This window comes from Aspergillus japonicus (assembly GCF_003184785.1).
Source record: "Aspergillus japonicus CBS 114.51 unplaced genomic scaffold BO86scaffold_6, whole genome shotgun sequence".
NCBI lineage: Eukaryota > Fungi > Ascomycota > Eurotiomycetes > Eurotiales > Aspergillaceae > Aspergillus > Aspergillus japonicus.
In genome coordinates this window covers 257,396-276,549 of record NW_020291643.1, presented here as the reverse complement: position 1 = coordinate 276,549, position 19,154 = coordinate 257,396, and the positions used below count along the sequence as shown (strand labels likewise).

The 19,154-nt window shown below is 51.6% G+C and overlaps 7 protein-coding genes across 7 annotated transcripts; 3 read left to right on the top strand and 4 right to left on the bottom strand.

Moving 5' to 3' along the window:
* The first annotated feature begins 590 nt into the window (after positions 1-590).
* On the top strand, positions 591-3,267 carry cdcA (phosphoprotein phosphatase CDC14). Its single transcript, XM_025669608.1, has 3 exons — positions 591-1,040; positions 1,148-1,682; positions 1,739-3,267. The coding sequence occupies exons 1-3, from the start codon at positions 992-994 to the stop codon at positions 2,958-2,960; spliced, it is 1,806 nt and encodes a 601-aa protein (XP_025531149.1). The 5' UTR covers positions 591-991; the 3' UTR covers positions 2,961-3,267.
* A 3,230-nt stretch (positions 3,268-6,497) lies between these two features.
* Positions 6,498-7,751, top strand: BO86DRAFT_416173 (uncharacterized protein; the record flags this gene model as incomplete). The annotated part of the gene is made up of 2 exons (XM_025674955.1): positions 6,498-6,897; positions 7,042-7,751. 2 exons carry the CDS (start codon positions 6,498-6,500, stop codon positions 7,749-7,751), a joined length of 1,110 nt encoding a protein of 369 aa, XP_025531148.1.
* A 98-nt stretch (positions 7,752-7,849) lies between these two features.
* BO86DRAFT_186633 (uncharacterized protein) lies at positions 7,850-9,179 on the bottom strand. The gene is made up of 2 exons (XM_025666633.1): positions 8,223-9,179; positions 7,850-8,165 (listed from the first exon to the last, which is right to left on the bottom strand). Exons 1-2 carry the CDS (start codon positions 8,762-8,764, stop codon positions 8,000-8,002), a joined length of 708 nt encoding a protein of 235 aa, XP_025531147.1. The 5' UTR covers positions 8,765-9,179; the 3' UTR covers positions 7,850-7,999.
* A 724-nt stretch (positions 9,180-9,903) lies between these two features.
* BO86DRAFT_186530 (putative RING finger domain protein) lies at positions 9,904-11,027 on the bottom strand. Its single transcript, XM_025666632.1, has 3 exons — positions 10,731-11,027; positions 10,409-10,585; positions 9,904-10,352 (listed from the first exon to the last, which is right to left on the bottom strand). The coding sequence occupies exons 1-3, from the start codon at positions 10,835-10,837 to the stop codon at positions 10,169-10,171; spliced, it is 468 nt and encodes a 155-aa protein (XP_025531146.1). The 5' UTR covers positions 10,838-11,027; the 3' UTR covers positions 9,904-10,168.
* Positions 11,028-12,862: 1,835 nt separating this feature from the next.
* On the bottom strand, positions 12,863-14,745 carry BO86DRAFT_304780 (sugar porter family MFS transporter; the record flags this gene model as incomplete). Its single annotated transcript, XM_025667633.1, has 6 exons — positions 12,863-13,059; positions 13,152-13,312; positions 13,388-13,750; positions 13,811-14,131; positions 14,190-14,469; positions 14,568-14,745. 6 exons carry the CDS (start codon positions 14,743-14,745, stop codon positions 12,863-12,865), a joined length of 1,500 nt encoding a protein of 499 aa, XP_025531145.1.
* An 849-nt stretch (positions 14,746-15,594) lies between these two features.
* Positions 15,595-16,056, bottom strand: BO86DRAFT_186523 (uncharacterized protein). Its single transcript, XM_025666631.1, has one exon. It carries the CDS (start codon positions 15,929-15,931, stop codon positions 15,683-15,685), a length of 249 nt encoding a protein of 82 aa, XP_025531144.1. The 5' UTR covers positions 15,932-16,056; the 3' UTR covers positions 15,595-15,682.
* Positions 16,057-16,537: 481 nt separating this feature from the next.
* On the top strand, positions 16,538-19,108 carry BO86DRAFT_354999 (cation diffusion facilitator family transporter). Its single transcript, XM_025669607.1, has 5 exons — positions 16,538-16,726; positions 16,794-17,266; positions 17,319-17,369; positions 17,420-18,261; positions 18,319-19,108. Exons 2-5 carry the CDS (start codon positions 16,968-16,970, stop codon positions 18,717-18,719), a joined length of 1,593 nt encoding a protein of 530 aa, XP_025531143.1. The 5' UTR covers positions 16,538-16,726; positions 16,794-16,967; the 3' UTR covers positions 18,720-19,108.
* Positions 19,109-19,154: the final 46 nt, after the last annotated feature.

Sequence of the window (19,154 nt, the reverse complement as noted above, 5' to 3'; positions counted from 1 at the left end):
CCTCCGGAAACAATGACCTCAATCTCCTCAATTGGTTGCGGTACGAGTCAAGTGAGGGGCAATGACCTCAGATTATTGGGCTTTTGCAACGGCACCAAGGCAGCTGCAGATGGCGGAGTCAACACAAACTATTGAATTCGGACGGCAAGAGATTAAGTTGGACTGACAACGGGAGACCATAACAGTGGCAGAGTGGCAGGGTAGGGCCATAACAAACACCGCCGGCAAGGCGGCGCTCACGTGGCCGGGCCGCTCAATGTTGTTTTGGGGAGGCTGGAACCGAGAAAAAAAATGAGATGTTGTGTTTACTCCGTAAGTACGGACGGGGTGTTTGTTTGTTAGGGGATACGACAATTTACTGGGTAACGGGACATTAGCTTAGCACTGTTAGCAGTAACCCCGTAACTTCCCCCCCCTGTCAGCTTATCTAATCAGCTCTGCTACGCCTGAGGCATGCTACGTTTCCCTGTCAACCGCCCGCACTAGACCTGAATGGGCTCACCACAACATAACAGCAGCCACTTAGCGTGCATCGCAGTTGCCCCAAACGAGTCTCCCATCGGCCTCGAGCCTATCCTCTTCTCGTGCAAGCCAACTTTTTCCTCACCTTCCTCTCTTTCTCCCTTCGTCCTCTCTTGTTATTATAAACTCGACCTTCGCCCACCCCCGCCGATCATCTGTACATCCTCTCCTACTTGGCCTTGCTGCCTCTATCCTTACCCTACACGCCAACCCACCCCGCGTCTTTATAGCTTCATCTTGTGCTTGGGAGTGTCAATCAGACCAGACCATGACTATCTAGCCCCGACATCTTGCTTGCATCCCATCTCTGTTTCTCACCAGCAGAGGTCCTTACCATCCATAGCGGCATCTTATCTATTCAAAGCGACACGTCCTATAAATCCTTCTTTCGAAGAGGTCTTGCGATTGTTTATTATCCAATTCCATTGTCGGCGCCTATTGTTTTGGTAGCCGCGTCAATACAGTCAAGATGTCTACACGCAGCGGCGATTATGGCCAGGTGATTGAGTATATTCAAGGTTCGTTATCCAACATCATCTTGGGGAAGCATTGGCGAGAGATGTGAAGGACTTCGGTGGTTGTCCGATGGCTTGCGTTGGCAGTGTACTGAGGATCATCACTTTAGATCGTCTCTACCTGGCCTCTTACGATTATCCCCCCGATGCGAGAACGCCTTTCCCCTACCCTGAACAACCCAAGTCTCCCAGCAAGCGATCTGCCAGAGCTCAGCCCAGCACTCCCAGCAGCAAGAAACGCAGCCCCGTATACTTTACTGTCGACGATGTTCTCCTGTACAACTCCTTTCATGCCGACTTCGGTCCTCTGCATATCGGACATCTGTATCGCTTCGCGGTACATTTCCACGAGATTCTGGGAGACCCCGCCAACACTGATCGCGCCGTGGTCTTTTACTCCAAGACAGACTCGCGCAGCCGTGCCAATGCAGCCTGCCTAGTCGCTTGCTATATGGTTCTCATCCAATCTTGGCCTCCACACTTGGCCCTGGCTCCCATTGCACAGGCAGATCCGCCATACATGCCATTCCGCGACGCTGGATACAGCCAGGCGGATTACATCATCAACATCCAGGACGTTGTATACGGGGTGTGGAAGGCCAAGGAGCAGTCGCTGTGTGGCTTGAGAGACTTCAGCCTAGAGGAGTAAGTGCAGCCTTACGGAAGTTTCTGGTTTTAACGCTGACTGGATGACTACATAGGTATGAGAAGTACGAGCGTGTTGATATGGGTGACTTCAACTGGATCACTCCGCAGTTCCTGGCCTTCGCTTCCCCGCAACACCAACCCATCGATGTCATTCCTCGTGACACTCCCGAATATGCTGCGCTGCCTTCTACCATTGCGGAAGTCCAGGCCTCGAAACTACCCACGCCCTTCAAGAATGTTTTGACCCACTTCTCCTCCCGTAGCGTGGGCCTTGTTGTGCGACTGAATTCCGAGCTGTACTCGCCATCCTACTTCACGGCATTGGGAATCAATCATGTCGACATGATCTTTGAGGACGGAACTTGCCCGCCGTTGCCCCTGGTACGCCGATTCATCAAGATGGCACATGAGATGATCACGCAGAAGAAGAAGGGCATTGCGGTCCACTGTAAGGCAGGCCTTGGCCGCACTGGATGTCTCATCGGAGCCTATCTCATCTACAGATATGGCTTCACTGCCAATGAGATTATTGCTTTCATGAGATTCATGCGCCCTGGAATGGTCGTTGGTCCCCAGCAACATTGGTTACACCTTAACCAAGGCTCGTTCCGCGAGTGGTGGTTCGAGGACAGCATGAAGGAGAAGCTTGCTCAACTGCAAACGGCGCCTATCACGCCTGGCCGGCCGACTACCCGCCAGCGGGCTAACGGGCCTGTCGCAACTCCACCTAACAATGGTCACTCCAAGCGTGCCGCTCTCGGGGAGATTGACCACAATGAAGGGGCTGGTACACAAGCCGAAGAGAACCTACCAGCACCCACACCCGGCCAGCCTCGCAAGTCCCACCGCAAAGACTCTCGTCACCACCCCTACTCTCGCACCACTTCTGGTAGTCTGATCCTCGAGAAAGAGACGAACAAGACTTCCAATCGCCTCAGTACCGACAGCAGCGAGAGTGAAGAAGAAATTCAGTTGCGTATGCTAGCCAAACGCTCCTCAAGATCTCCCGTGGCATCTCCCAACCAGCGGTCCGTCAGTTATTCTGCCACTGTGACCGCCAGTTATACGCTCAACGATGATGATCGGGAGAATTGGGGTGATGCAGCTACATATGCACCCAAGACGCCAATAGGCAGCAAGAACGGCAGCGGGGCGATCTCTGTCACCAAGGTTCGGACGAGCCCAAGACGTGTGACGGATAGTCGCGCAGAAAAGGGTGTTCGCAAGGCTAGTGGACGTGTTGGTAGCGCTGGAAGTCCTGCACGAGTGAAGTGAGAGCGCGATTGACCGCTGCCCCGTTCATCATCTTTGCTTTCCTTCCTCTGCTTTCAGATATCCACTTCGTATTGTTTATTCTCTTCTTCTCCGCGGGGCATAATTTGTGCATAGCCCCAAGATTCTTGTTTTTATCATCGGCTTGCATATGTGCATTGTCTATTCCTCCTGAGGGAGTAGTGTCTTCGAGGTGTTTACTGGTGTTAGTGTCTGGTGCGATTCTCACGGGTCTGGGCAGGAGCTTCCAAGGCGTTGTGGACTATGGGATGATCTAGAATTTTGACTCAATACAACAAGTTCAGTGATTAGCACATTATGATCATGACATTCGACACTGTACGAGTACAATCTACATCTGAATGACAAAATTACTTGATGACAAATGTTATAAGCGTTCACATGACTGCTTGAACTTAAAGTATCTTCGAAGGATCAATTACCTTCTGACAGCTTGTCCTTGCATTTTCTCATAGACACATTCTATGGATGTACAGTACCTCATTTCCCATTGCAATGGCCCCTGGATGAACCCCCTACCCAGCCTGATCCCCGACGTGACGTCAATTTCCCCGCACCATACAGATGCATTGTGTGACTGTGCCGAAGCGCATAGGCTTCCATCTTCTGACCCAATTAAGAAAAAAGATAATTAAGATCAAGTTGGTAAGCGGGCTATTACAGTTGCAGATACCGGCTACCAGACTATTACAATTACCTGTAATCTAATCGGTAAATATGATTTCTTAGTAGTATCCGATCACATTCACTCTAGTCATCTGTATAGAGACTTGGACAAAAGGGGGTACAGCACCCAATGACATAGTCTCGGAAACTACGCGTGCTATCTGATCACTTTGAGCTCAGGCGTCAGTTCAGGCGTCAGTTCCGGCGTCCCTGACACTGCATAGTAAGTACGGTTTCGACCAACTGCAGTACAGTATATGTGATTTCCTCTGACCGTTTATCAGTGGGTCCATTCCTATTCTAGTTGGTACTTGAAAAGTCCGAGGCTTTTGTCGATCTGCACGGCATCGAACTCTGAACACTTCATTCGTACTTTCGACTACTTGGTAGCACAAGAGACGGTACTGGAAGGTAGCAGGCTCATGCTTGGCTAGATGGGGAACCAGTGGTTGACGGTGATGGAGAGAGAGAGAGAGAGAGAGAGAGGGAGAGGGCTGAGATGGTGGTCAATTCAACCAAGAAGCTATGCCTGGGTTCGAGGCCCGGGCCATTGCCTCCCTCCCTGCTGCGGTTTGTAAGGTTGGCACCATGATTTGAAAATAGATTGTGCCGAAAGTGGTCGAGGCAGTCTTTGCGATTGACCATGGGTTCGGGAGTATGCGGTAGCTTGAATTGGACTTTGGGAGGGTCGGGAACTCGGACATGTGTCACGGGAGATGAGGTCAGAAGGCCCTGTTCGTCTGGCAGTGAGAAAGTAGCGAGCAACGCAGGCTGGCGAACCTGGGCTCAAGGCCAAGGAGGCACGGCACTGAGGGGGAGTGAGCCGGGCTGATTCGAAACTCCTTCCGCGGATTGCAGACCTGTAGGGGATTCGGTTTGTCTTTGTGCTACAATGCGAGGAGGTCTATACTGTACGGTACCGTACACTGCACTCTGTCTCCAGCAAGTCTCTGGCTCTGCATAGACCCGGTCTCGACGCCACTTTATCCTGATGACAATCCAGCCGGTCCCTCGTTGCCGCCCATACGTTCTGTCTCCGAAATCGCCCCGGCGATGCATGGGTGCCACTCAGCTGAAAGAGACTGACGAGTAGCATGGACGACACCCTTGGCAAGAGTGCCAAACCAGACACAGGTGCTCCGCCAATGCAAAGATGACCATATAATTCGCGAGCACGCAGAGCGCCACCGGCGCGCCTACATGGACCTCTGTCCAGAACTCCGAGGCTACACACGTTGGGAAGTGGCCATACGTCATATGTGTGTTATGATACTCAATCGCGATGAGAAGAACTTTTCTCAGTGTTTGAATGGCCGAGATATACATCGTCGCTTGGGGTGTCGGGAGACCTGCTACTGCGAGACGTCGTCGGATGGCGTCGAGCGCAGTCTCGATTTCCGCTGGAAGCTTGCGGTCTGGATCCGAAGGCGGCTGGGGATATAAGGAGACCCACGGGGTCAGAGCCGATAAATCCTTGTGCTGGAGAACAACACTGTGCGGGGTCCGGTGCAAAAGAACTAGAATGTCGTGTATGGTTTAGATGGGGCTTCTGGCGGGTTGTTCGGTGCAGACCTGGATCCCGAAGGCAAACGCGATCACAAAGCATTGGAAGGCGAAAAGCGCACTGACGGCGTCTGGGTTTCGGGATGAATGATGGTTTTTGGTTAGATATGGCCGAACAGTAGCCACTGCTAGATTTTAGTGATTGATCGCCAGGATGATGTGGGCCTTGCGGCGGGAGACGTCCCGTAAAGCCAGATCGAGGGCGCTGATGCTCAACAGCCCGTACTGTAGAAAGTCATACTCAGAGGCGAGCTCGGGAACCTAACCGGCCCAGATCGATGGATCCGTGTGCAGGGTATAGTGGTTCATCAGCCGTAATCGGTCTCGCTCCAAGGCCGACAGCAACTGCATTTCCGGCGCCATCGTTCGGCCCGATCTCGTCGTGGACCCGGTGGTGCCGGACAACGATGACGCCGACGACGATGTTGAGGAGAACGTAGTCGTCGGCGGTGACAAGGTGTTGCTCGACCCAGCCGGTTTACTGGACGAGGCCAAGCTAGGCTCCCCTTCCCCAGCTTCATTGTCAATTCAACTGCCCGTCGGCTGCTGAAATGGGATCAAAGTGCGAGTAGGGGGTTTATTCATCAAGGAACAAGCGGACCCTATTCTCTTGCAACGTCCATAGGTCGGCGTCTTCTCATCACACTGGATCGATAAGCATCCGGACTAGCTGCAAGGAACCGAGCACACCTTTGTCTGATTCCTTTTGCATTGGGAGCAACCATGACGGCTCTTCTTGTGGAACCGTCGTCGTCCAGGCATTGGGGCAGGGAGGGAAGTACCGGTACTTCGAACTGGGCAGGCGAAATGCGAGTCTGTCCTACACGGATTGTTTAGATCCTCTCTGAATCAGTGATGTGATGTAATGATCTTCAGGTACCGGACTTGGAGTGGGGAATTGTGGAGAAGGACACCCAAGCAGAGCTTAACTGACAGTTCTCAGTGCAAAGCCCCCACTGGTCGTGGTCAGGGGTTCGAGGAAGTGGAAAGGATGAAAGGAAGGAAGAAAGAAAGATTAACTCCGGGGATGCGAAGGCGGGATTAGAACTAAAGTCCGTCCGATATCCCCAGACCAGACTGGCACCTTGTCCTGTACTGTCCTGTACATCATACAATGAAAAGCAACTTCCCAGGTATGGAAATTTCCATGCCAGCCAGATCCCCGAAGAGACAGGTGAGCAAGTACTTAAGCAGCACATACGGACAAACTATGAATGAGTTTTGTGCCACATGCCATTCCCAACCTCACTTTCGCACCCACCCTCAATCCCCCAACTGGCTCCTCACAATATGGTCAACCTCGACGTGATCCACGCCTCCAACACCACCCTGGTGAAGAGCCAACCCCTGGTGGCCGTCTTCTTCGGCGGCACCTCCGGGATCGGCCACTACACCCTGCGCGCCCTGGCCACCGCGGAATCGCAGCACCGAAGCAAAGGCCTGCGCGCCTATCTCGTGGGGCGCAAGGCCCAAGCCGCCGAGACCATCATCGCCGAATGCCGCGCCCTGTACCCGGCGGGCGAGTACATCTTCGTGCCGGCCCACGACCTCTCGCTGCTCGGGGATGTCGACCGCGTGTGCGCCGAGATCCTGTCCCTGGAGCGCGAGCACGGCCAACCAAGCGCGAATCCGCCGCGCATCGACTATCTGATGCTGTCCCACGGCGGAGCACCCTTCCAACCCCGAAAAGGTATTTTTTTTTTTCGAGTTTCTAGTTTTAAAAACCGTTTCTCCCCGACAGACAAAGAAACAGAGATACACAATCCATATAGAAAAAGCTGCATTGCATTTTGTACAACTGGCTACTTACGCCAGCACCACAATACGCATACAGATACCGCCGAAGGCCTGGACACGACCATGGCCCTGCTCTACTACTCGCGCATGCGAGCAATCACCAACCTCCTCCCGTTACTCCTCGAGTCCCCGCTGCCCGCGGCGATCGTCTCCGTCTACGCCGCGGGGTATGAGGGTAAGCTCTACGCGGACGACCTGTCGCTGCGCGACCACAAAATCTACAGCTACGCGCAGGCGCGCTCGCACATGATCTACATGCACACGTGGTTCCTGGAGCAGCTGGCGGAGCGGCACCGCGGCCGGCTGCGGCTCGTTCACATCTTCCCGGGGCTGGTGCTGGGCCCGGCCTTCGCGAACCCGGAGCTGCCCGCCTGGTTCCGGGGGTTCTGGCGCTGGGTGTTCGTGCCGCTCTTCGGGCGGTGGGTCGCCGTGCCGGCGCGGGAGTGCGGGGCCCGGATGCTGAGCCTGGCGGCGCCGCGCTATCCGCCGCGGGGGCCGGGCGGCGCATCGGCTTCGGCTTCGGCTTCGGCAGCGGTGGGGGATCATCGGCGGAATAATGGAGATGTGGCGATGGGAACGGATGGCAGCCCGGGCGGTGGGGTCTACTCGCTGGGCTGGAAAGGTGAGTCGAATATCCAACTTAAGGCATACGAGAAGTTCGATTTGGCGGAGATGAGGGCCAAGATCTGGGAGCATACGATGAGGGCTTTCGAGACGATTGAGAGAGGAGATGTTTTCAGGGATTGAGACGGGGGGTCTTCTTGATGGCTATACAGTCGCCTCAGTGTAATGAAGGTAGTAGGTCCGGGCAAATGACTGATCAACTGGTCTTATGGTAGCAAGCATTTCTTTATCAAATTGTGGGGGCATTCATTGCGCGAACACAGATCTAGAAATAGACATGATATAACTTCTAGAAGCCCCTGCACGGCCAGCATGTTCACATCCGAAACGGAAGTAATACGGCAACAACGGCTGCGAAGCGCGAACCCGTGTCAACCCTGGAGAGTTCCGAAGCGGTATCGCAAGTTCCACCATCTCTGTATATCTTTCTCCTTTGACAACTGTCGAATCTGGTAAAACTCCTTCGCTTGCTCCATTCCGCAGCGGCAGATCGAACGTCTTCTGCCACAGTCGTTACAGAATCTGGTTCTAGAGCACCTGTATTGTGTCAGTTCTCGGAGATCAGATACCATCAGCAGGAAAACCCAAACGTACATTGTCGAGCTACAGCCACTTGTTCTCTCCACTAGAGCCTTGCAGTCAGAGCACTGCTGCCAGCCTAGGTTGATTTCCGAACATGGAAGTTTGCTTAGAGCAGGCTTCTTATCATATTCATTCCGGAGGGGGGAGGCCGCTTTACACCAAACACAGGTGAAGGTGCCGCAACAGAGGCATCTCGCATGATATGCTGTGACCCTGTTCGGCGGAATCGGTACGCGACACGTCATCTTGCTGCAGCGAGTCCAGCTGGTTGTCAAAAATTCAAGCTTGGCTTTGCCGTATTCGTAGAGTTCTTTTTCGGCCATATGCTCTTTAGCAAGACGCAGGGGAATCACGGTCTTGCAGCACGTGGGCGGGAAAAGGGATGGGTCCTGGGTAACCCTGATGAGGGAGCTCTTGAGGCATTTGACGCAATATAGATAATCGCATTCGAGCTTTATGGGCTTCGTTGAATGGAAAGGCCTTAAACAAACACAGCATCGAGGTGCGAGAAACCATTCTTGAGAATAGGTCCAAATCGTTCTCAAGGGAGCCATGCCTGTGTCGGATATCTCTGATGGGAGGGTTGGAAGGTAAATTTCAATTGTCAGATGCTCGGTCGTATACCGTTGTTTGTGGGTGGGGTTTGAGTATCGATCTCTTCTATCAAGTGCAGTCACCGGAAGACTCTGCGTCGACTTAGATTTGGTCCACCGTAGGCGGAAGTGAAGAACGTATCTGACCCAAGCGCATGCAGGCTCTAGATACTGATGAAGTTGTGAAGGGGAAACTGCGAGGAAACCGACCTATGATGGACGACGAATGGGGCGGTCGCTTAGGTCATTAGGTGTCAACTCCCGGACAAGGACTTTGGGATGCGACTAGGAAGCGCTACTTCGCCACTCAAGATGTAAGTTTGACATATTGTTGTGTTTGACTGCGGTGAATGATGTTATAATGTCGAGCTATCCCTGATCCAACGGAATCATGTTCCGGTAGTGCATCCGCCAGTAGAGAGCCGCGTGATCCTGGACCAACTAAGCGAAGAAGACACATGGGATTATGTCGTCAGCAAAAATAAATGCGTTTGTCCACAGAACGAATGCATATATGAAATGGCTCTAGTTTCTGTGCTTTCATCTCGGGCATTAGTGGTCGTTGCATGTTAGGCGTGACACGCCCTTCTGGCCGGACTGCGCAGAGCTTTCATCCATACACGAACTGCAATAATCAAGTACGCTTGATTCTGCCTTTGGGTCTCGTCGTAAAAAACAATCATATCATGGGTCTGATCCTTGCCACGGGAAATCATGGCAACCACGATCATTTAGCCCAGTTCAGAGCCCTCAATCTCCACTTGAATAAAGCACTGCTGGTCAATACCGAGTCAAACGAGGCCCACATGAGTAATGATCAGTCGACACCAAAGTAAACTCGCTTCGATAAGCGCTTTGAGCTGCAATACTATCGCCGGAGGAACTTTGAAATGTTCGGCTTGTTTTCTGTGGAGGACTAAGCACGGGCACCGGAGCTGAAGTTCGGGAACAAAAAGTGGTAGGACGAAGGTTAATCGAGTCAATAGTGACACGAGAAGTATGAGATGCGGACAAGCCAATGTATGATGCATCGAAGTACTTTATCTGAGAATTGATTCAAGAATACAGCATGTAACACAGGATTGGTTCCGAATGTAACCGGTTCAATTGCATAGAATAAGGGTATCATATCAATCATGACTCATGAGCATAAATGAAAGATCGTGAATTCAGCGAGGATGCACTGTGCGACATCATGTGACGCAAACCGTTCATCATGAGGAGAATAGGAAGAAGGTATAGCACCTCCGCGACGAGGGTAGGCCGGTGGCAGAAGAGCAGGATACATCGTTCGACGGGCGCTTTCGAAAGTGTCGCTGCGAGCAGATGATGTAAAGTGGCGTTATGGCGTGAATGGTTGCGGAATCATACCATCCAGACGAAATCGTTGCTGGAATATGTCTCTTGCACGTAATAGGCCCGGAGGCAGAGTGGGCAGTTGAAATGGTCCTGCAGGTACCATTTCTCTAGGCATTCTCGATGGAAAACGTGTAGACACTTCAATTCTCGTATCTCTTGGGAGCGCTGGACAGACTCGAGGCAAACGGCACTGTAGATTGACCGAGTGAGTAACGGTGATGATGGTGGTTGCTGGGCTGACCATACCACATGAACTGCCCGTCGGCGCCCTCGGAGGGAAGCTTGGCTCGCGACCACCAATCCTCCAGGGTACGAGCTGGTGAGACAGCGTCCAGCTTGCGCAATTTGTCGTGCGAGTCGCCTTTCCTGCTTTTGGCCTTGGTGGCAGGACGACGCTCGCGGCGATTCACGAAAAGACTCAAGCTGAGCCTCATAGTCGCCTGTCAGTAATGGAGGGCAGAGTGATTTTGGAGAAGGGAGGGAGTGCGGGAGAGAGGAAGGGAGGGAGGGAAGGAGAGGGGCATGGGGGAGGAAGTAGAAAAAAAAGACGGGGAAACCAGCAACTTACAACAAACACATGATGACGAAGGTCACAAGTCCAAGACCGATGCCGAGAACAATGGCGAGATGGCTATACAGCTGGAGTTCTGATGAATTGTCCGACAACAACCCCATCGTCCTCACCGCAGGGACTATGTGGGCGGCCGCCGGGGTGGTGGAGGAGGAAGAGGAGGAGGAGGGGAAGAGTAAGTTAGAGTACTGTCTTTCTGTCTCCGCAGGAACGAGAGAAAAGGGAAATGACGAAGTCAAGAGGATTTCATCAAGTGAAGCTTGCTCTTTGGCATAATATATACTTTATTCTCTCTCGCTCCCTCGATCGCAATTGTGTTCACCTAGTTTGATCGTCGTCACTTGGCGGGGCTTGCGTGTGCCAACCAGGCTCTATCAGACCATCATTTAAAGTCTCAATCAGCAGATGCCGGTGGAACGGAGGACCCATTCATCACGGTCGGAAGTGAAAGAGAAGTGGCCAGTCCAGGTTGTGAAACACGAGAATGAGGGGAGAGAAAGGAAACAAAGGAGAGGATGGATCACTGAGAGCGCGAGACATTGCCACCACGGCCACAATCTCTCTCCAGCCGCAATCTCATCTTGAAGCTATCCCCAAATATTTCTCCTTTTCTTTTTCCCTTTTTTTCCCCCTCATACATTCAGACATGTCTGTCTTTCATCACTTCATCCAATTCCGCGGAATTTACCAGATGCGGACCTCTCTCGCCTCTGATTGCCTTGTATACATTCCCTAAGAATTCTTCCTCATGCAGGTCAACACAAGTAGAAGCCGGGGCAGCCACCAAGGCAGTCTAAAGCATGCTGATGACCTTACTTTACTTAAACCAGGTACATACATACCTACATAAATCCAACACCGGGCACAGCAAGCATGATCATGATCGGAGCCGATCACTGCAGCCTTTGACTGGAGAGTGAAACCCCGTGACTGGGAGCCAGCCACGGCCCAAGGGTTCCCACTGGTCATGCCATGGAGCCATGGATGTCGTGTCAGGTCATGCCACGACGATCCGGTCCAGTCAGATAAGGTAGTCTCGCACAACTCCCCTTCAAGCGATCATGACGCAATCTACCACAATTATTTCTTCTTTCTCATCCAAGTCTGGAGGATGGTGAAAGATAGTAACACGACAGTACAAACAATCACCCCCCCCGCATATCGACGACAGTAAGCGGTAAGCGGTGAACGACTACTGAACTGACATACTGCGCAATCAAGAGGAAGGTCGACTTGGCAAACTGCCAGCCACAATTAAGGACGGTAGTCCTGGTCATCGATTGCTACGAGGATTGGTAACTTATTGGTTCAAGGTTACTGGCCTCGGGTCCGAGCAGCGCCAATCCTGCCCCCCATGCATGCCTCCCTTGTCGCTGTGTCGGTCGGTCAGTGATCACCCTTTTGCGGGGAAATAAACATCGCCTCCACCCATGGCTGGGGAGCCTGCGTTGTGACCACTTACAAGTGATCTGTTTCCCCACTCCAAGGATAACTGATTTCCGCGGCATCAAAAGCTTTGTTTGACAGATCAAAAGTGCTAAATTCCCCAACCCCCCTCTTTGTGTTCTTTCACAGCTTTCAACTGGCTCACTGGGCTGCTAAATACACTCACAGGTACAGTACCGGTGTTGTTTGCTTCAGCCGCGAATCAAACAGCTCTCATCGAGCGGGCTGTGTGATGCATGCACAGTGCAACATACAGTACTGTAACGCCTTGTCATAATCCTCCTCAGTAAGACCGTTCTCCGTACAATGCACAACAACCTTTCAAAACAACAAATTCATTTCTACTTTACAATATCGCTGCGTTGCCTGATAACAATTATCGGAATGATCAGATTAGTCGCCCATATGAATATCAATCAGAAACAAACCTCAATACATGCTATAGAATGGCGGCGACAATACCACAGTTCCAAACACTGGACCATCTAGTATGATATAGCAAAAGTCGAGATATCCCAAAAGTATCTAGAAGGAAGCTTTGAGGCTATTACGTATCTAAACTTATGGCAAAGAACCAATGTCCGTCAATTCTTTATGTATGAGAGTAGCCGATCAGAGCTATGCCCCAGAAGATACACCCCTCCCACCTGCATTCAAACCTCCATGATTAGACCACACATGCCTCAGTCCTTGTGCTCCACGTTTGTAACAGTGATACCGGTCTCCTCGGCCTTGTCGGCTTCTGCGACCATCTTCGATTCCACATCCGCAGGCAGGTGGCCGAGAGCACGGCCACCGAACAGAAGATCGATCTCCTCAAGAGACTTCTGTTTGGTCTCCTTGAAGACGAAGAACACGGTGGGGAACGTGATGCAAATGTCTGTTGTACAAATTGATCAGTCAAAGTAATCTAAGAAGAAGGATCAAGTGTACAGCAGCGGGAGAACGGGTTTCATGGCAGGGAAGACTTACTGAAGGCCACAAAGATGAAGTAGAACTTCCAACCGATACTTGCCAAAGCGATGGGGGAGACCTGCGCCCACAACGTACTGACGGTCCAGTTCCCCACAGCTGTCGCAAACGCCGTTCCTCGGCCACGGATCTGCATCGGCATGACTTCCGCCATGTATGTCCTATCAAGGCAATTGAGTCAGTGTGCTGAAGCAAGTCGCGAGTGACAGAAGTGCTGGAAACATGAGCGGACTTACCAGCTGGTGGGGCCGAATGATAGAGAGAAGAGCACCGTGACACAGAAGATGAAGAAGACACCGCCAATGCTATATCCTCGGTTGACTTCGCCAGTTTTGATCTGTGAGTTGAGGGCTGCTTCGCAGATCAGGGCAATGGTGATAGTGACCGTGCCAAAAAGCATAGGCTTCCGTCTTCCAACTCGATCAAGAAGGAAGACAATAAAGATCAAGTTGGTAAGTGGGCCAACGCAGTTATAAATACCTGCCACCAGCGTATTACGATTACCTGTAATACCCAGTGTATTGTACATTATTGTTTGATAATATCCGATCACGTTGACCCCCGTCATCTGGGTAAAGACTTGGACAAGAGTACCGTGCCTAAATAAAGCTTGTTAGTATCACAGTCAAGGGGAAGGGAAAAGATTTGAATCGACGCACATCAGTCGATTTCGCCACTGGGGAACCTTGAACATGATCAACCATCCTGGAGCAGTGACGGCCTTCTCCGCCTCAATCGTGGCTCTAATCTCAGTGTGTTCCCTCTGAATCCAGTCGTCGTTTGTGCCATCATAGTGAAGCTTTTTCAGGATTCTCAATGCCTCGTCATACTTCTCCTTCTCAATCAGGTATCGAGGAGACTCGGGCATGAAGAACATTCCTATTGCCAACAAGAGGGCCGGAACCGCTTGAAAGGCCAAGGGGAAACGCCATTGGAACTCGCTCGTGTCAGGCGCATGGAGAGATCCGTAGCCGACCCATCTAAGAGCTAGGTCAGTTATGCCTTCTAATGAGCAACCGAGCACAAGGGAGTACTTACGTGCTGACGATGAAACCGACTCCAATCATTTGTTGTGCCAGACCGACAATCAAACCACGAGAGCGTGGATGGGCGACCTCGGCTTGGTAGACTGGAACGGACATGGACATCAGGCCTACCGCCCATCCAGCAAAGATACGGCCGACCAAGATCATAGACAGGTTCTGAGCCGCGGACTGTAGAATGGCGCCGACAAGACAGATAAATGCACCCATCTGGATAGTGAATTTACGTCCAAAACGGTCCATTGTAAGACCACCTTGAAGGGCGCCGACAGCGGCTATATTGCCTCATGTTAGCCAAGCGCAGAATGAGAGAGCCAGGCGACAACCTATGGCCTCAAACTGAGTAGTGGTAGAAAGATGCCAAAGAACATACCTCCTCCCGAGAATGTACTATTGATCGCTCCGATGATAGCTGATGTCTGAGTAGTATTGAAGAAATTCAAAAAATTCTTCGATTCAATCACATCAGTCATGACACCACTGTCATAACCGAACAAGAAAGAGCCTGTTGCCGCAAAGGCAGCCAGGGAAATGGTGAAAGTTCGTCCCATTTCGGCGAAAGTGAAGGGGAGGAAACGGTGGGGGGAGGGGACTTATTCCATGCGACGGGATGCAGAGCGAAAAAAAGCAACCGGAGGGGAAGGGGTCGGCAACATTGTCTATATAGAGCCCATATGCGCCCAACCCCGTCTGGAATGGATATTATCCTTGACTAGCTCCATAGCCATGGGCTGACAGACTGGACAGAACCGCACAGTGGCGCGGGACAAAAGCTTGCAGTTGACCTTGAAAATCCGGGGACGGTTGACCAGACTGCCAATAGACCTCACGCCGTCTTCCCAATCTTGAGTTAGTGGCTGATTCAATTGGTGGGAGCTGCACTGGGCGAGTATAGCGCTTGCAAGCAAGAGAAGAGTCAGTCTGTGTGCATTGACAATTTGTTGGCTGACATGTGGGGGGCTCAGCCAGAATAGGGACAAATGTTGCCTCAGTGACAGGTTGGGAAGAGATTCACTATTAATTAAACCCCGCAGAAGCCAATAGGGTAATTGAAGTTCACTTCCCTCTGGCTAAATGCCTCCTCACACGCCACTGTTGGCCTTGTCCGCTCCGGGGTAGCGGCCCAGTCCACCGAGGCACGGTGGCACACAGATGTGCACCTGCCCACCCGACAGGTCAATTGTGTTCTAGGCCTGTTTGCCTGTCGGAGCTCAGACTAGATCTGCGATCTCGCTCACTGCCCAGACCGTTGAGAGGCAAAATCCACAGGCAGCGTGGTGAGGGGAAGAGACGCGCCGCAGGTTCGAATAGTAAATCCTGAACCCGGCTGATTTTCCACGTGCTAACCACTCAGGTGACTCCTCACTCCTGATCTAGCGTCTTCCCACAAGTATAATAAGTTGTCTTTTGCCTTGGATGAGGTTGTCCATCGACCACGTGGTGTTTGCACAACAGCGCCGCAAACGCATGAATTGAGCCAAGATGAGCCTAAATGCATGAGAAATAGACCTCAGACCCAACCATCTGAGCATTAGCCGAGACTGACTGTCCTACACGATGTCTAAATGAATTTGAAATCTGCTGATCAAATCTGGTTAATCCTTGCCCGGGGAGAGACGACGACTGCGCACCTCGATTGATGGAAATCTCCCCAGCCGAGCCTGCAGCCATGCAGCTTACACTACTGTGGCTATTCGCACCAATCCCCGCCGGAGAAGTCTTGACGGGCTTTCCCATATTAGGCAAAGTACCTTATTGTCGCGGACCAGGGTCTGGTAAACGACAGTCTAACCAGTTTAGGACACTGTTATTTCCCTCGTCCTGTTAACAGATTCCCGGCTATTAACAGTCTCGTATTCTGGGCCACTGGCAATAATAGCCCTCGGAAGCGAACCTAATTGCGTCAAGCTAGGTGCATGGAGAAAGTGTCACGGTTCGATCATGATGGCGTGAGTCAAATGTCAACGCGTTGAGGGTCAGGACTCAACTACAACTTCCAATCTTGCAACCAGCTTGACACGACACAAATAATGACTTCACCTGGTATTAGATGAGCTGCTTTGGCAGAGACAGTGTGTTTTTTACTCATATATGACGGCCTGCGTAGCTTCCTTACATCGTAGATGCGCGAGCAGGTATGAACCCAGTTGCTCGGTAACCTTTCCATTAGCCGATCTTCGAAGCACAGGGGATCACTTGCACCCTGTGGCCGTGAGCCCGTGATACTGTCAAGACCCAATGACATACAGACTGACCCTAGCCAGAGCAGTGGCAGACCTCTAATCCATGAGAATCGATCTCAGTCAGATCGTCTAGACGCATATTATCCGTTCAACCGAACGGTATCTGGCATACTTGGTCCGATCTAATCAGATAAGCGACTAAGATTTTTCCGGAGGGACCCTAGGGATTGACGTCATTGAGGGAGTCATCCTTGCCTGCTCAGTCATATTGTACTCAGTATCAACAGATACTGGCAATAGGGTCACTATCATCACTGAGAGAATGCTTCGAGCAAAATCATGACAGCGAGTGAGTACCTGCCGGATGAACAGGAGGGGGCGTGGCGTGCCAATTGACTCTGTTCCTGGCTTCCTAGATTGCCAACCCCGATGCGGACCAGTCTGGTTCCACCAAGGTCTCTTCCCCGCCAAAGGCCAGCCACGACCATTACAACAACCTTACCTAGCTTCTAACAACTCTCACCTAATGCAAAAACAATCCTGCATACCCAACGGAAGCTGTGCTTGTCTCAGTCAAAAAAGAAACAAAGATGGCGTCTACAGGTCGATCAAGTACCGTTCCTCCGCCTTCAACGTCATCTCCCGCTCATTCAGACTCTTTCATACGACCTAGGCAGCCGAGCCTTGACCTGGAACGCGACATTCTATCCACGCGTGGCCAGCGTCTAGCGGGCTTGATACGGCGGCGCTCATTATCACTTTATGACTCCGATGGCTTTGACGAGAGCGACCGGTGGGACGAGTCAATTGCTCCCCGGGAGCGTATGGACCGGCCTGCCTTTGAACGCGCGCAGCGATTGATCGGTGACAGAAGCCCCTTTTATCGATGGTGCGTTTTAGCTTCCAAGTACACAATTCAGGCGCTGACAGTTATCCCTAAGGCAATCTTTCTACCGCCATCCAGCCACTTTACAAGGCTTGCCGAAGCCGCTGTACGTAGCCCCTAACGTCTATAGTTGCAGGTTGCTGAGCATTCTCCAAGACGACAATACTACGAACGCAACAACGACCTCATCTCCCAATACGTTTACATCGACCGATTGTTGGACTCGTCCCTGCCCCACCGCCTGATTGTCGACTACCATAAACCTCGTGGTTTGTTGGGACCAACTTCTGCATATACCAACAATGGCAGCAGCACACGAGAGTCCGAGCCGAACACCGTTCCTGACAATGGTCTGGACCCTAGTAGTGACACCGCTACAATTAAACGCACCCCACGCAATCTCTATCGCATCCCCAATGAAGGCACCCCTCTTCTGTCACCACCGTTGGAGGAGAATGTGTCAGCAGGGCATGATATCATGCACAAGCACGAAGACTATGTGGAGAGTGGGGATAGAATAGTCACCATCGCCATCTATGTCAACTTCATCGCTAACATAGTACTGCTGGCTGCCAAAATCGTCGTCATGTCAATGACAAGCTCTCTCTCAGTGCTTGCCAGCTTGGTTGACGCAGCATTGGACTTCCTCAGCACTGCCATTGTTTGGGTGACGACCAATCTAATCAACCGACAGGACCGCTACCGGTATCCTATCAGTCGACGCCGGTTGGAGCCATTGAGTGTTCTCGTTTTTGCAGTCGTTATGATGACATCTTTCGTTCAAGTGGCACTGACATCATTTAGTCGATTGCTATCGTCAGACCACTCCGTGGTCGAGCTCACGATACCGTCTATCGCAGTCATGGCCAGTACTGTGGTTATCAAGCTGATTTGCTGGTTTTGGTGCCGATTGATCAAGAACTCCAGTGTCCAGGCTCTGGCGCAAGACGCCATGACAGATGTAGTTTTCAACCTAGCGAGTATTCTATTTCCTCTGAGTAAGTATGACCGATCTATGATCCATGTTGAATCGACCTTATTGACCACTCTTCAAGTTGGCTCATTCACCAATACTTGGTTCATCGATCCTCTCGGCGGTTTGCTCCTCTCCTTATATGTTATCTGGAATTGGAGTGGCACGGCCAGCGAGCACATCGGCCACCTTACCGGCGCCGCTGCATCCCCGAAAGATCACAGCATTTTTCTTTATATGACCATGCGCTTCTCCAAGGCCATCCTGAAGATCCAGGATCTGAAAGCATATTACGCCGGTGACAAGCTTAATGTTGAGATTGATATCGTGCTCGAGCCCAAAACGAGATTGCAGGATAGCCACGACGTGGGGGAGAGCCTGCAGTACATGATTGAGAGCGTTCCGACCGTGGATCGCGCTTTCGTTCATCTGGATTATGACCCTTGGAACATCCCCAGTCATATGAACCAGCAAGAGGCATAGATACCTGTTTGGGATCAGTTGTAAACAACCCGACCGACGTGTTCTATTGTATAGACAGATATGACTGTATCAAGTATTTATCTATTGGAGTTGTCGAAAAGTGGAATCGAGTAGGAGTATACTGTTAATTCGCGCTGCAGATGACCTGTCAGATTCCGCCCATCAGATAAGGATGGATGATAATCAAGGGGGCGGATGGATGCCCTTGGACAATCGCAGCGAGTCGCACAAGAGACAAAAGTCAAGGGATGAGGGGCTGACATGCCGATGATCAGCGCCATCTGAATGCTGTCAATTTGTTCAATAGCGCGCAACAGACGCAGGGTCCCGTGATGTTCCAACCATGCCTATTGTAGAATGTTGATTGTTATCCACGATCGCGTGGTGATTTCCTCCGCTCCGTCGTTACACCCCAAGCTTACGGGGCGGCGACTG

Excerpts from the sequence above, each read along its gene's own strand:
- cdcA (XM_025669608.1), top strand. The coding sequence starts at position 992 with ATGTCTACACGCAGCGGCGATTATGGCCAGGTGATTGAGTATATTCAA. Across the intron at positions 1,041-1,147 it reads GGTGATTGAGTATATTCAAG|ATCGTCTCTACCTGGCCTCT; the intron begins GTTCGTTATCCA and ends TCATCACTTTAG. Across the intron at positions 1,683-1,738 it reads AGAGACTTCAGCCTAGAGGA|GTATGAGAAGTACGAGCGTG; the intron begins GTAAGTGCAGCC and ends ATGACTACATAG.
- BO86DRAFT_186633 (XM_025666633.1), bottom strand. The coding sequence starts at position 8,764 with ATGGCTCCCTTGAGAACGATTTGGACCTATTCTCAAGAATGGTTTCTC. Across the intron at positions 8,166-8,222 it reads AGTGGCTGTAGCTCGACAAT|GTGCTCTAGAACCAGATTCT; the intron begins GTACGTTTGGGT and ends GACACAATACAG.
- BO86DRAFT_186530 (XM_025666632.1), bottom strand. The coding sequence starts at position 10,837 with ATGGGGTTGTTGTCGGACAATTCATCAGAACTCCAGCTGTATAGCCAT. Across the intron at positions 10,586-10,730 it reads TTCGTCATCATGTGTTTGTT|CTTGAGTCTTTTCGTGAATC; the intron begins GTAAGTTGCTGG and ends TATGAGGCTCAG. Across the intron at positions 10,353-10,408 it reads GCCGACGGGCAGTTCATGTG|TGCCGTTTGCCTCGAGTCTG; the intron begins GTATGGTCAGCC and ends GTCAATCTACAG.
- BO86DRAFT_186523 (XM_025666631.1), bottom strand. The coding sequence starts at position 15,931 with ATGGGAAAGCCCGTCAAGACTTCTCCGGCGGGGATTGGTGCGAATAGC.
- BO86DRAFT_354999 (XM_025669607.1), top strand. The coding sequence starts at position 16,968 with ATGGCGTCTACAGGTCGATCAAGTACCGTTCCTCCGCCTTCAACGTCA. Across the intron at positions 17,370-17,419 it reads CAAGGCTTGCCGAAGCCGCT|ACGACAATACTACGAACGCA; the intron begins GTACGTAGCCCC and ends GCATTCTCCAAG. Across the intron at positions 18,262-18,318 it reads GAGTATTCTATTTCCTCTGA|TTGGCTCATTCACCAATACT; the intron begins GTAAGTATGACC and ends CCACTCTTCAAG.